This window comes from Pteropus medius, unplaced genomic scaffold, assembly GCF_902729225.1.
Source record: "Pteropus medius unplaced genomic scaffold, Ma_sr-lr_union100, whole genome shotgun sequence".
NCBI classification, from domain to species: domain Eukaryota; kingdom Metazoa; phylum Chordata; class Mammalia; order Chiroptera; family Pteropodidae; genus Pteropus; species Pteropus medius.
In genome coordinates, this window is record NW_024349800.1 from 60625057 (window position 1) to 60640772 (window position 15716).

Below are 15716 nucleotides of genomic sequence, written 5' to 3' on the forward strand. Positions count from 1 at the left end.
AATGATCAAGGTTAGGGGTAGGATATATCATATATCCTATTTCTAATACATAACACGAGTGACAGATAATATTGTGCTTTACAGGCAATGGGTTTTTCAATATTCTCAAAAATAATAAAAGGAGTATTTTTGCATAAAATTATTAAAGGTTTCTTGAAAGTCAGCCTGCATTATTTTGGAAAACAAGCATATTCCATTTTTACGACTTGCTTAAAAGGCCTATTATCCCTCTGAAGCCCATGATCTTTCTACCGTGCCACACTGCCTCCCCAAGGAGGATGATCTTTCTACCGTGCCACACTGCCTCCCCAAGGAGGATGGCAGTCCTGCATGTTTCCTCCAAGTACGTCTCAGGAAGAAGGTAGAATTTGGACTGGGACTTTAAGGACAGGTGAAATAGAAACAAAATTGTTTAACCCAGAGGTCCTCAACCTGCCATGAGCTGATATAGCATGTGCTCAAAACGACCCTTCTGTTACACCATGAGTACTATGTTCCAATTTCAAAAAGGCCCATTTGATTGCCGTTAACCTACTCTTTCCCCTCATTTTTGTCGAAGCCAAGAATTCTCAAGTCCTCAGATCTGGGCAACAGTAAAAGCGGTTCACTAAGAAACTGGAAGATGAACAGAGTCTGTGAAACGATGCGTACGTGAGGGTCTGTGTCTGTCGTTGCTGTCACACGCCCGTCTCAAAAAAACCAGATTCGAATCCACTCCTTCCCTGATCTCCACTCCTTTTGCTATTTTCTTTTTTTAAGTATGCTTTTTCATGTATAACCCTCCTTAGTTGACGAATGTCAAACAAATCCAGACCAAAATAATTCTTAACACACCAATTTTAAAGAGCATTTATTTGTAATGTAATGTTGCAGAACACTGGAGAGAAAAGAATCACTTCCCTTCTGAATTCGCACACCGGCCGCCTTCGCTGGCTGGGTCCCCTCTGCCGAGCCCGCAAGGCCTCGGGTCAGCCCAGCCCGCCGGGGGCCGCGACACTTCATCCTGAGCAGAGACGCTTAAGGGCTTCCTGCCGCTGGGGACACTGAGCAGAGGGAGAGCGACTCCTGCCCCTCCCCGTATCGGGGTCGCCACCAGCCCTGCAACCAAGCCAGAGGATCATCCTCCACCGACCGGGTCGCCCCCTCTCCTTTATCCCGCTACTTTCTCTTCCGGGCCCCGGGCGTTCTGGGACCCGGAAGTGCGTCATCAGCCTGCGCCGGCGCCGCGCGCCGCGGAGCGGTGGGAGCTGATGCTCGCGTGCACCGCGGGGAGAGCCACCCGCACCGGAACGGGGGTCACCGGCCCCGCCGCGCCACCATGCAGGTCTCCAGCCTCAACGAGGTGAAGATTTACAGTCTCAGCTGCGGCAAGTCCCTTCCCGAGGTGAGTCACTCCGCGGTTTTCGCGGGGCAGCCTCCCCTCTCCTCGGCTCTGTCCGTGGCCTGTTTAGCTAGGACCGGATCTACCCCCGACTCGGGGAGGTCCGGGTGCTGGTAGAGGAGGACACTGTTGTCACCGCGCCAGTGGCTGGGCCGAGGGGTGATCAGGGTCGATGAGCTTTGCTTGAACTTTTGTGAAGTTCTCTAAGGCCGAGGACGCGTCCCTTTGGATTTCTATGTATGTTCACAGACCTTGCCACACCGAGGAGGAAAACCTGGACAGATTGTTCCCAGACATATCTCCCTCGTTTTAATGCCGGTCCATCAGCTGTTCGTTGAGTACCTATTATATGCCAAGTGCTAGATATACAGTAGTGAGAAAGGGAAATGCAGACTTTGCATCTGCAGAATTTATGGTGTAGATGGCACTATTTTTGAAACTTGCTGAACTTAACTTGATTTCGTTGAGTCTTAGGACATCAGAGTTGGAAGGAGCTGGGGAAATCAGTGATTCTTAATCTTCTCGTGTTTAAAATATGCAACAGATCCGATGAGGGGAAGGCTGACTGACTTATCCAGCGTCATGCACTTAGGTTCTGCAGTTTGGTTTTTATTTCTTATAACTGGCGGTCAAGTCTCCGTTCGCGCTTATAGTGAGAGGAAGCTTTTTTCCGAAGCTCATTTCCATTTTGAGATTACTTGTTAGATGGCGGTTTTAAAACTTGCCACGTTATAGCATGATGCTGTTGGTCTGAGCCCTGCTCTTGGAGATCAGGATGAATATGAATATAGCTCTTTTCCATGTGTCTACCCCTGAAAGATTTGGAGCCAATGATTAGATTCTTTCTCAAGAATTCAAGGTTAAGTAACTCCTTGTCCTTCACCTGTTCTTCACATGTGCTCTTTCTCATTTTGTTCATTCTGCACATTCGTTGAGAAGTGACCGTGTGCAGGGCAGCTCTGCTCTGAGTTTTGGGATACATGGTGAACATGCCAGATACCTTTCTCTGTTGGAAAAAGGTTAATAAGTGAGCAAATAAGAAAACTTCAGATAATAAGTGCTTTGAGTGATGAGTGCCTGGAAGAGAGCTGTTGCGGATGCAGTGTTTTGGATAAAGCCTTCAGGGAAGGCTTCTTGACAAGAGGTGACATATGGGCAGAAACTTGGGTGACGGAAAAGAGCCAGTCGTGTGAAGGTAACGGGAAGAGTTTTCAGTGCTGAATGGAAAGCGTAAACGTCTCACCGTGGGAATATGCTTGCAAGCTGGAGAAACAGACGAGGCACAGGTGTGATTGTGGTATGCTGAGTGAGGGGGGCGGGGCAGGTGAGGCTGGAGAGCCCAGCCTCCTAAGCCCAGGTAAGAAGTTAGGGTTTTCTTCTTAGTGCTGTTGGAAGTTATTGTTGGATTTTAAACTGGGCTGCTGTGTGGCAAATTACTGTAGCTGGGGAGGGTGACTGGGGGAGGGGACGGGGTATGAGGGGGATGAGTCAGGCCAGCTGAGAGACTTCAGCGGCTTGGGCTAGAATAAGCAAAGGAGATGCTAAGACACGGTGGGATTCGGGAGGTGTTTTGGAGGTGGGCCGATGGGACTTGCTAATGGATCGTATGGTGGTGAGGAGAAGTTAAGGTGAAGAAAAGGAAGGAATTGAGAGAATGCTTGGGTTTTGGATCTGAACAACTGAGTCCAATGGTGGGGAGAGGGAAGGTAGAAAAAAGATCAAAAGTTGAAAAGTTCTCGAAGATATGTTAACAGTGGGGTTAGGATTACAGAATATTTTCAGTTTCTAGGTTGTACATTCCTATAAGGTTTTAAAATTTTTTTTAATGCGAGCATGTGTTATTTTTGCCAACAAAAAAACAATTCAAGTAAATACATTTTAAAATAAAGTCTCTTCATTTTCTTTAGTGGCTTTCTGACCGGAAGAAGAGAGCACTACAGAAGAAAGATGTCGGTGAGTGTTATTTTTTCCCACTTTGGCTACATTCATGATCCATGTTATAAAGCTTTCATTTATATATTGTTATCATATTTAGGTGAAGTTTCACACAAATGCAGTGGAAAATAAACTTTTTGTCCGTTTTCTTCTTAAGAAATCTTAAGGTCGATATGTTTCTGGTGGGTGTGGGATTTGGCTTTACCTACTTACAACCTAACAAGTCGGCCTGTTACTGTTTCATGGGTAATAGCAGGAGATGTAAGACTCCTGGGTCGGAGACCAGGACGCCGTCGCTCAGGCGGCACAGCAGCTGGTCTGAGCCACGGCAGCGTCTCTCTGTCAGTTCCCCTTGCGCTTAAGTGCCACGGGCACGCTCAGCGTGACCCACATGGATGCTGTGCATGCAGCGGGTTTGTGTCACGGCTGAGGAACACCTGGGAAGTCCATGCTGTAATAGCGGGCCGGAAGCGAGCCTGCCCTTGTCCAGAGGAGACACGGCACCTCACCTGGCATAGATAAATGGTCAGGTAAAGGAGTGGCCAGGACCCTGCAGTCCTGCCATACCCAGCAAGATGTGTAGCAGTGCTGAGACCCAAGGAGGACTGTCTCCTAACAGTTTCACAAGTGCTTCGCCCTCCAGCATATTGAAGTCTTTTCATTTGTTAAATCTGTTTGTCAGTCTTGAGATACAGAGACAATGAACATTTTCTTTCTGAACGAAGTAATTTTATGTACAGGACATATGAGCATGAACAATAAAAGATTATTGCAGAAGATTTTTTATTCTTTAAGTTATGGCAGCAGAGAAGATAAGGATATAAGATCAGTTTTTAATTTCAATTATTTTAGACAAATTTTCGTTACATTTTCTCCATTTTAACTTGTCATATATGAAAGATGACTTATCTTCTCATATATTTTATTTAAGTTATTCTCTAAAAATCAAAGACCAAAGATATTGAAGGAGTTTCTGCATAAGCGATAAATAACCCAAGGCAGGCATCTTAGAAGAGTAGGCTTTATTCTTACTGAAGTTAGAAAATTAAAGTTTAAATCAAAGGAAAACAAAAAATTGCTGCTTTAGTATTGTTTACGGATTCTGTCTTCTTCGGATTCTGCCATTCTACTCCGGTACTCTAGAGCGTAAGAAAACAGATTCAGATTATTTAGAGGAAAAAATAGTTCACCGACTATTTCTCCCAGCCCATCTCAGAACTATTATGTGTCTTCCAGACTGAGTGGGCCCCTTCTGCTCATTTGATCCAAATCTTGTGTTTGTGTTTAATAATCAAGGCAATAATGTGCCATAGAGTCATGAACAGCTCTCATAATAGGCACATTGTTGTGACGGCAGCCAGCAAGAATTCCACACTTTTCTTGTGGGAAGAAACCAGTTTTTGTGAGAGTCTGAGTTAGAGTTTTGACCCAGAAAGATCTCGAAGTCTTCCTCCAGCCTGGACCCTCATAACTGCAGATCTGCAGAGGCAGCCTGGTGGCCGTTTCTTATATATACTTAAGATTTTGAAGGTTTAAACTTGTTATTATTCAGGATAAAAAAATGGTAAGATATGTGTTTTAGCCATGATTGAGTAATGAAGCAGTTTAGTGTTTATTCTGTTCCCTCTTTATCCACGTCTTAAAACTGGACGTTTGATGCACTATTGTGGACTTTTTTTTTTCTTTTCAATTAATGATGGTACTTTTTCCTTTCGGAAAGGTAAAAATAAGATACTTGGCTTAGAAAAATAATGTCCTAAGAAAAAAACCTGTGTGTAGTGGATAGGGCTGTGCTGGTGTGCCTTCCCAAGGCTTGATTGGGAATTGTGACCTGTTTCTAGTGACAGCTCTGCATGCTCTGTCTTCTTGTCATACGGAATTAGCACATCATAATTAAACCAGCTATTTATTTTTTCTCTTTGTAGATGTCCGTAGGAGAATTGAACTTATTCAGGATTTTGAAATGCCTACTGTTTGTACCACTATTAAGGTGTCAAAAGATGGACAATATATTTTAGCAACCGGTAAGCATCTTTTTGGTGATGATTTATATATATTTCATAGCAGGATATGCTGTGGTGGGGAAGGTCACTTTTTGAAATTACCCTAACATTTTATTATAAAAAGATTTCATACATACAGAAATATTGAAAAAATTGTACAGCGACCATCCATGTACCCACTACCTAGATTCTCCAATAGTGTGCTGTATTCACTTTACCACATATCTGTCTGTTCATCTCTCTGCCCATCCATCAGTCCATCCTGGTTTTGAATGTATTTCAGAGCAACTTATAGATATCAGTATACTCCACCCCTAAATGCCTCAGCGTGTAAATCATTAACTAGAGTTCAGTACTTATTTATGGCTTTTTTAAAGGAAAATTTACATATTGTGAAATGCACAGATTTAAACTTTACTATTTGATGCGTTTTGACAAGTGCATACACCTGGCTAGCCCAAACCCCTATCAAGATATGGAATAATCTTTGTACCCAGAAACTTCCTTCATGCCCCTCATGGTCGATCCTGCTCCCACCCATGCATGGGCTGCCACTGCTCTGACTTTTCTTTTTTTACTGTAGAACAAGTTTAGCCTGTTTTAGAACTTTATGTAAATGCCATCATATGCTATGCATTCTTTCTGTGTAAGACTTATTTCCCCTAGGGTTCGTATTTGAGACTCGCACATTATTAGGTGTGTCAGTGTTTTCTTCTTAATTACCAAATAGTATTTCCTTGTCGGAATGCACAGTTAATTTATCCACTCTCCCTTTGGTGGACACCTGGCCTATTTTCACTTTTTGGCTGTTATTGATAAAGCGCTACGTACAAGTCTATTTCGAGGACATCGCTAGGAAATAGGGTCGGGGCGTGTGGTGTTTAGTTTGATGAGAAGCTGCCAGACATTTTTCCACAGTGGCCAGATCATGTTACACTCCTACCAACAATGAATGAGAGTTTCAAGAAAGGTCACTTTTAATGTATGATTTTGCGTATCATATACTTAATATTTTATATGTCACTAACATTTTATATTAGCAGTATTCATCAGTATTAAAAAGCCATGAATATAGGAACATTCAGTGTATCATAATTTAGAATAGCATTACTCAACCAGTTTTGGTTGTGATTTTGGAATATATATATATATATACACACACACACATACATACACACACACACATATATATATATACACACACACATACATATATATATTCCAAAATCACAACCAAAAAAATGGTTGAGTAATTTAATTTTGCCACTACACACACACACACACACACACACACACACACACACACACACACACACATATATATCTCCATCTCGTGTATTGCCCACATTTATTTGCTGGCTTATCATTATCCATCTATATCTCTTCTCCAACCACTCTCTTATTTGACAGAACTTTTATACATCTGCATGCCAGCATCTTATTCTGTTAACAGTTCTCAGTATTAACACTATCCACTTTTCTTAGCTTCCAGTTTTATGTTTAGAATATACATAAAATATAGTTTTATATATATTAATATATTTTTATATATAATTACATATTATATAATATACATGCTATTATATGTAGTATACATATAACATATATACTAACATATAACATGTAACATATATGCTAACATGTAACGTATACACTATATTTAGTCCTGTGCCGCATCACGGTGTTTTGGTCAGTGACAGACTGTGGTCCCGTATGATTATAATGGAGCCGACAATTCCTGTCACTCGCGATGTCCCAGCGTTGTAACATCATGGCATACCGCATCACTCACGTGTCTGTGCTCGCTGTCCGTGGCATGAAGTGCAGCAAGCGCGGTCACAGTTGTCGGCCGGGGTGTGTGCGCATGCGCTGCGGCACGGTCACGCAGCGATGAGCTCTCCTCCGACTTCTCGGAACCGAGCCCCGGAACCGAGCCCCGTCGTTGAGTGGCGTATGACTGCGTAGGATGTGTACGCGTGTAAATTTATATACTCTACTATTTTAAAATGAGATCTTGGGCTTTGGTACATGCCGGCAAACATAGGACTACTTCAGTTCTTTCTTTTTAAAATATCTTTATTGGTTTTAAAAATCTGTCTTTTTTTTTTCCTGATTGCAAACATGATAAACTAATATAAAATGCAAACATTATAAAAATACATAAGAATGTGAAAAGCCCTAAAATTGCACTTCATAGAGATAAATAAGCACTGTGCTTGTTTCTCCAACTTTTTTCTGTACAAAATCCTGACATTATCATTGCTGAGTTTCACAAAAATGGGACCTTGTGCCCCCTCCTGCAGCTCACCCGTGCTCTCTGGACCGACGTGCGCTGCGGAATGCTCTCCGCAGCTTTCCATGCCAGTAGTTAGTTGCAGGTCGGTCTGTCATCCTCTTTATGAGCTATACGATGATTTACCATTGTTTATTTAACCATTTCCTATCAGTGGACGTTTTATTTGCTTTCAGTTTTTGGCTGTTTGTAAACAATACAGTAGCAAACATTCTTCATGTCTTTGGTACACTTGTGCATGTGTTTCTTTAGGAGAAATTTGCATAAGTTGAAATCCAGATTCAAGATGTATGAACATCACATAGTTTACAGATATTGTCAGATTGTTCTCCAAAGACGTTGTAACAGTTTATACTGGTCGCCAACAGTGTACGAACATACTTTTTTTAACACCCTCACTGACACCGCATTAACCGTCTTTTCATCTGTACCATTCTGATGAACAAAAACGATTTTGTTTTAATGTACTTCGTTAGAATGCGAGGTAAATTAGTTACTTATATTTCATTTTGTATAGATTGCTTGTTTATATCCCTTGTTCATTTTCTCCTTGAGATGTTGGGGAGGGCTGCTTCTAGATTCTTCTCCTTTGTTAGGTTCTAGTGAGTCCTACTTACCTCGAACAAAAAGTATACTCAATGTACCTGCAGGATATTGACAATGAAAAGTAATGTCCTTTAGGTTTTACAACACATTAATTTTTTTGTAGGAACATATAAACCTCGGGTTCGATGCTATGACACCTATCAATTATCCTTGAAGTTTGAAAGGTGTTTAGATTCAGAAGGTAAGTAAGGAGTTAAATTTGAATTCAAGAAAATAGCTTTTTATATTTGGCTGCTTTTCTGTTTGTTAAAACGGTAATGGGTTATGTATTATTTTTCTTTGCTGTGTAACAAATTACCATACACATCCATTTATTAGCTCACAGCTCCATAGGTGAAGTCCGTCCAGGCTCTGTGTACTTGCTCAGGGCTGAAATCAAGGTGTCAGCCAGGTGGAACTCACGAGAGGCTCTGGGCGAGAATCTGCTTGCAGACGTTCAGGTTGTCTGCAGGATGCAGTTTGTTGCTGTTGTAGGACCCCGGTCCCACTTCCGGTGGCTGTCACCCTGGGGCCACTCTCAGCTTCTAGAGGCTGTTATATTCCCTATCACCAGGTCCCCTTCACCCTCAAACCAGCAACAGGTCTTTGGATCCTTGTTCTCCTTCCGACTTCTCCTTCTGCCAGCCAGAGAAAACGCATGTGATTATAAATCTCCCCTTTGCCATATAATGTGACATAATTATGGGAGCAGTGTCTCGTCACAGTCACAGATTCCCCACCCACACTCTCCAGAGGAGGGAACTATACAAGAGGGAAGGTCAGTGGGGATCATTCTCAGAATTCTGCCTACCATGGAGGGCAGGTTGAAATGGGAACCTTCAGATATTTTTATCAGGTGACTTCATGTTTGAGATCGAGAGGAAAAAGCAATAGGATATGTAGCCTGTTGTTTCACCCTTAAAAAAAAACTTGATGTGCTGCTAATAACAACTATTTTCACTATTTTTGTTTAGAAAATATATTATGAATGAGTAAAAAATTACTATTACCTTTTTAAAGCAATTTTTGAATGTTCCTTAATGTCTTTTATTTTGAACGTCTCAGAAAAACCATGGCAAAATTTAGACATTGTTATGTTTTGTGAATTTATCTATTTTTAATTCGTTTCAGTTCTGCAGAAATCTAGCTGATCAGTATTAAGAAATTATAAAGGTTTTCATTTTCCATTTGGTGTTTTGGGGGGCAACATAATATGGCAACTTTGTTCTTGTTTTATATAGGGGCAAAAAAAAAAAAAATCACAGAGGAAAAACCCAGCATTTTTATATAATTTTGTGTCGAATTAGTATCTTTGCATCGAGTTTGCATTTTTATTAAAAACGTGGATTGATAATTGTATTTTTTCCTACTATTTCTTATTTTTCAGTTGTCACTTTTGAAACTTTGTCTGATGACTATTCAAAGGTATGTTTGATTAGTTTGTACTAGCTAGCTTCAAGATATGAATGAATGGAATTTATTTTTATGATAACTTTATGGTGTTCCTATCATTAAATTAAAAGTGGATATATGTTAGTAAAATAAAATGTGTCATTTTCTATTAGCATATTTTTAGTTTGTCACATATATGATACAATACATACAACTGAGAGCCATTGGTCAGTCTAATATCAAAATTAATTTTCCATATCACATATAAAACTTTATCTGTAGAGTGATGTCAGATGTCATCTTGAAGGAAAATTTTCTAAGCTGCTGGCTTTATATATTGTCTTTAGTTCTGGAAACCATGGAGAACATTTTATCCTTTTGCCTGTGGTAGCCATTTGTCATGTGTTTTGCGACATGTAATTTTATAATGTATTTGATCTAGATGTCGATAAATTTGCTTTTAAATACCATCTGCAGAGTTTAAAGATACCTTCGTAATGCATTAAAGTTCAGTTTACACAAGTTTTTCAATCCCTGTGTGAGATGATTAAAATGTATTTTTAAGTAAAATAGGCAATTACTCATTGGTTACTGAACAGAACTCTAGGTTGTTAAGTGTTGGTGCCAGATAAATGAAGGGCATTGATTTTAAGTCTTTTAGTTAGAAGTAAGGTTTGCCGAAAAACTATCCAGGATGCAGGAAGGCGGTAAGTAACCACTGGAGAGGTTCGAGTCTTAATCACAATTGTTAATCGTGATGGAAAAGTGTGTATTTACATGTGTGTGTTTACAGAGAGAAAGAAGATCAGAGGTTTTCTTATTTTGCCAGTTTCAGTGATGACCTAATAAACACTTTACCTAGAAACCCGGCAAACTAATTTTCTCGTTTAATTTTCAGATTGTCTTCTTACATAATGACAGATACATTGAATTCCATTCACAGTCAGGGTTTTACTACAAAACCAGAATACCGAAGTTCGGGAGAGATTTCTCTTACCATTATCCATCCTGTGACTTGTACTTTGTTGGCGCAAGGTATTGGGTCTAATCGCCCTTTGTTTTTTCATTCTACCTCCCTACACAACTTCTGTTCTTAACAACTAAGAGAATAAGACATACGATCCCTGCCTTTCTCTTGCTCAAAGGATGTGGTTCCATAGCGACTGGTTCTTTTAGGACTTGCGTCCTTGACTCATATTAGCACATTGCTCTAAATCTAGAGAGAGCCATGGGGTAGCCTAATAGGTCACACCGGTGGCAAAGTCAGTTTCTTAGCCTCATTACTTGGCATTTAAAAACTTTTTATTCTTAAATGCTACCTTCTTATATGATTGTAAAAATAATACATATCAATTTTAGAAAATTGGGAAAATATAAAAAAGATTAAAGGAAAAAAACATAATTATGCCACCCAAAGGAAGCCCTTATTAGCATTTGATTTTATTTCCTTCTAGTCTTTTCTCATACACACATATAGATACATTTTTGATCTATCCATGTTATTTATATATAATAGTCTACCTAATGACAATACCAATTCCTTGGCACATGAGTGGTTTAACTTTTATACATGAACAAAGTCACAAATAAGGTGATTATTTTTTAGGTTCAGAGTACATTTTTATATTAGTTTTACAAAGGGAAGTGATGCCTTATGAGTGATATATGTATATATATTTCTAAAAATTATTTTTAATTGAACTAGATTTTTAACTTTATGCATTACTTTGCAGCTCTGAAGTTTATAGATTAAACTTGGAACAAGGACGCTACCTAAATCCTCTACAAACTGATGCTGCGTGAGTATCTTTTAAAGATTGCTGCTGTGTTTATTTTGGCCAGGAGATGGAGCCAGATGCTCAAGTTGTCATCAAGTCATCTGCATTGCATTTAAGCGATGCCCAGGGCTACTTAATAAAAAGAGCATTGTTCAGGTTTTTTCTTAAAAAATTCTCTAAAAGACCTGGTGATTTCTTAAAATTTTTAATTTTTAAAGTTCACTTTTTCATTAATTTTTGTAGTGTTCTTTAGATTTTCATTCATGATTTCGTTTTGTGATATTTTTTTTCCCGTGGAGAAATTTTGAATTAACTGGGAGGACCATTTAAAAGTTTTTAATTTTTATGTTTTTGCTAGCAGAAATTTTTTTTTCAAGTTTTCCTTTTATCATACATTATAGTCTACACTTTTATTTAAAGAAAAATCCTTTGGGAATGAACGTCATAATGACAATAATGTTGAGTGATAACATTACAGCAGTAATAGTGAAAGCGCTTACTATGCCAGGCATTATTATTTTATGTATATATTGACTCATTTTAAACTTATAACAAGTTTTTACAGTAGGTACTATTATTATCTCCATTTTACAGATAGGGCAGCTGAGACTCAGAGAGGGTAAGTAGTTTGTCCAAGGTCACACAGCTAGTAAGGGGTGGAAGGTGAAACACTTCTCATCCATGTACATAAAGAACTTGTTGCATTTTTCTTATTTCTTTGAAAAGGTTTTAAAGGTTGAAAGAATAAGTAGTGATAAAAACTAGGTGAATTCTTGGTCTTTGTTTTCACATTGGCATGAAGTGCTCTTATTTTCTTTTAAAAATGTTAACTTCATGATGCATTTTTGAATAATAAAAATTTGCTTTTTAGCCACATCATTTCCTGTTTATAATAACAGCTGTAATTGAGTGTCTTGTAAACCGGTCACTGTGCTGAACATCACAGTAAAAGAAAGTGAGGCCTCACCTGGTTAAGCCTTAGCGTTGGCAGTGTTATAGCTTGTGTTCTTTTTGCCTTGGGAGAAGATATATTGAGGAAGTAGAATGAACCTGGAATAGAAATTCGGAAGGAAGTCCTTCCTTGTCGCATCCACTGGCAGACAGAGTGTCACCCTGGGGAACAGAAACTCTGGTGGCTATATACCAAGCAGTTAACCCTTTTGTGCCTTGGGGGTTTTCATATACAGTTAAGCGAGAATCTGCATGTCTTCTTTCTCTGCAGAACTGGGTTGACTGCTTATTTAGAAAGTTTAGATTATCCCTCCCCCTCAAGTCGATGCTAATACTTTCTTCCTCATTGCTTTACTGGTTTAGGGAGAATAATGTGTGTGACATAAATTCAGTGCATGGCTTGTTTGCCACAGGAACAATAGAGGTAAGCATACGTTGACTTTATCTTTTTAAATAGTTGTCTTATAGTTGATAATGAATGGAGTTTTATTTAAAGACAGTTGCTTGGTTCATTGGAGCAGAGTGCTCACATAGCAACAGGAAACTTGGTTTTTTTGGCGGCATGTCGGTAGTGGTGCACACAGGACTCAGCTCTTCCGTGTCTGCAGCCGCGCCCCATAAAGTGTCTGATGTGGCACGCATCGACATTAATCATGGGAAGCCTGATGCAAGTCATTGCTGGATCCTAGCTCCTGGGGAGCAGCGTGACAGCCATCCATGTTCTTAACAGGAGGCAGCATGTCGGAGTCTCAGCTCTCTGCTGCTCGTTACTGAATTACTTTCCCTGTGGCTGTTTCCTCGTCAGTGAAATGGAGACACACTTACCTCGCCAACTTCATAGAGGTGCTGGTGAGAGTCACGTGAAACAACCTGTGTGGAAACACTGTAAGCTGTAAAGGCGCGTAGGCTTATGATCTGAACATCCTGGATAGTAGCATTCAATAAATACACAACGTTTTCCTTTTAAACGACTATACCTTGAATCAGTGTCCTTCAGATTTGTTAACTATTTTTCTAGATTTGCACTTTAAATTACAGTGTTGTTAACTACTCATAGAAAAAAAAAAAAGACAAGTATGTCAGAAACGTATTATTAAAAATGTGTCCTCTGTACCTTTCAGTCACCAAATCCTGCACCCCAGAGGTAACTCTGTAATGGTTTGCAGGTTTATCCTTTCGGGGTTTTTTCTGTGTGTGTGCGGATATGCATATATGTTAGTAAAATATATTTAAAGATTTTTACAAAAATGAAATTATACCATGGTTCTCCACTTGCTTTTTTTAACATAATATGGCATATAAATGTGCATCTGTATACACTAGTACTTATGATTACTTGTATAATGTTGAACTAATGTTTTCAAACAGGTGGACAGGATTTCATTGTTCGAAGGCCCTTTAGTTTATTAAACCAATCCCACGTGGATGAAATTTAGGTCTTTTTACTCAAAATATCTTTATGTTAAGAGATTAAGATTTGAAATGGGACACGTGATGTTGATTTAATGGAAATATATAAAACTATGTTGCTGTGTTATAATACTGTTATGCCTAAATCAGGCCAGTGAAGCATTCTCTTGTTAATTATGTTTTTTGAGATTATCAAGGTGAAATTTTAAAATAGTTTTCTTTAAAAAGTGGTTTTTAAATAGAGTCTTTACGGAGCAACCTAGGCTGGGTGCCCAGAGATGCGCTCTGGAAGGGCAGCTGTGTCTTAGAGCAGGCTGTTCTAGCAGCTATTCCAAGGCCAGCCCTGAGGACTGAGGGGTTCAGACCCCTGCCCAGCCTCAAGGCGGGCCCTGCTGAAATGCCTGGGTTGTTGGGAGGTCTGAAATTTGATATCCATAGGCAGGCCAGACTTTAAAAATTCAGTTTTATATCAATTTGGATGATACATCGGATTTTGATTTCTTCTGTGGCAGTTAGCATAATGTTAAAATCAGAGACTTAGGACTCGCTTTTTGTGTGTTTTGAAGTATGTTAGAGGGTAGGCTTTAGCAATAGCGATATTCCTTTTTGGTCACAGAAAATCAATATGGTTAGTGAAACCATTTTGTATTTATTCTGGAATTTATCTGCATGCCCATTTTTAAATTTTTAAATGTGACTTTTCTTTTTTATGTCCGTAAGATCTATTAACTCATTTTGAGAAGACATGGAATGTTTGACCATCTATATGATCTATGAGAAATCTCTTTTATTTATCTTTGTGACAGACACATTTGTAATAATAGGAAGTGATTAGTGAGATCTAGCCTTCCAAGTATATTTGAGGTCTTGCTTTTGAGTTGGTTAATATAGTAAAGTTTTTTAAAATCTTTGTGTGTTTATGGTTTTTTATCATTGCAAAATCAAACAATACAGAAGGTAAAAAGTGAGAAGTGTAGTTCTCTTCCGCCCCACTCCAAACCTTTTCCTTAGGTAAACACTGCTAGCAATTTGTTCTGTGTTCTCGCAGAGGTTTTCTTTGCACAGACATTTTTTTAAAAGACAATGAGATCATCCCATTTTTTAATAAACTGCTTTTTTATGTAACGGATTGTGGACATATGCCTAGTACATGTGTATCTACGTCATTCTTTTGAATGACTGTGTAGTGTTCTGTTAAATGGATTATGCCATTGCTCCATTGTTTGCAGGGTTTTTTTTCATTTTTTTGTTTTATTTTCCTTCAGATTTTTATTTTTTAAAAATTTACACCTTCTGAAAAGTTTAAAACTTAGTTCACTGATCACTTATATACATTTTGTATATTTGCTTTCTTTTTTTTAAAAAATGTGTGTATATAGCATGTTTTTTGAACCATTTGAAACTAAGTTGCAGACATGACACTTTAGCCTTAAATACTTCTGTTTTTCTTAGAAACACGGACTTCCCCTATTAAATCATACTGTTATCTTTAAGAAATTTAACATTGAAACAGTTTCATATATTAAATATTTAACACCGATACAGTAATATTTAACTATTTAGATTTTTCTGGTTATACCAAAATGTCTGTCACAACTCGTTTCCCCTCCACCCCACCAACCAAACCAGGGTCCAGTCAAGAGTCACCCTTCACATTTTGGACTTTTTTCCTAAACCGTTTTTTCTTCTTTTTTTTTTTTTTTTTTATTATAAAAGAAACTCATCTCATAGTGGAAACACTTAATTTAAAAGAGTATACTGTAAAATGTTAAATTCTTATTCCCTAGAAGATCTCATCCAGTGTTAATCAGGCTTTTTTTTTTTTTTTGGTGTTTGTCTAAAAATTTTCTAGTAACAGCCATTATTTAAAATTACTGTTTTTTGTTCATTTAGGGTCGAGTGGAGTGCTGGGACCCACGAACTCGAAGTAGAGTTGGCCTTTTAGACTGTGCATTAAGCAGTGTCACAGCAGATTCAGAGTAAGTAGA

At 38.8% G+C, this 15716-nt stretch overlaps 1 protein-coding gene across 1 annotated transcript in view; it reads left to right on the plus strand.

Annotated features, from left to right (window-relative positions):
- The first annotated feature begins 1216 nt into the window (after positions 1 to 1216).
- Positions 1217 to 15716, plus strand: part of NOL10 (nucleolar protein 10) — a 74036-nt gene continuing 59536 nt past the window's right edge. The window contains exons 1-9 of the mRNA XM_039887853.1: positions 1217 to 1384; positions 3289 to 3334; positions 5242 to 5340; positions 8322 to 8399; positions 9585 to 9622; positions 10488 to 10624; positions 11323 to 11388; positions 12682 to 12742; positions 15622 to 15707. Coding sequence (XP_039743787.1) covers positions 1319 to 1384; positions 3289 to 3334; positions 5242 to 5340; positions 8322 to 8399; positions 9585 to 9622; positions 10488 to 10624; positions 11323 to 11388; positions 12682 to 12742; positions 15622 to 15707 — 677 coding nt within the window. The 5' untranslated portion in view covers positions 1217 to 1318. The remainder of the gene's footprint in view (positions 1385 to 3288; positions 3335 to 5241; positions 5341 to 8321; positions 8400 to 9584; positions 9623 to 10487; positions 10625 to 11322; positions 11389 to 12681; positions 12743 to 15621; positions 15708 to 15716) is intronic.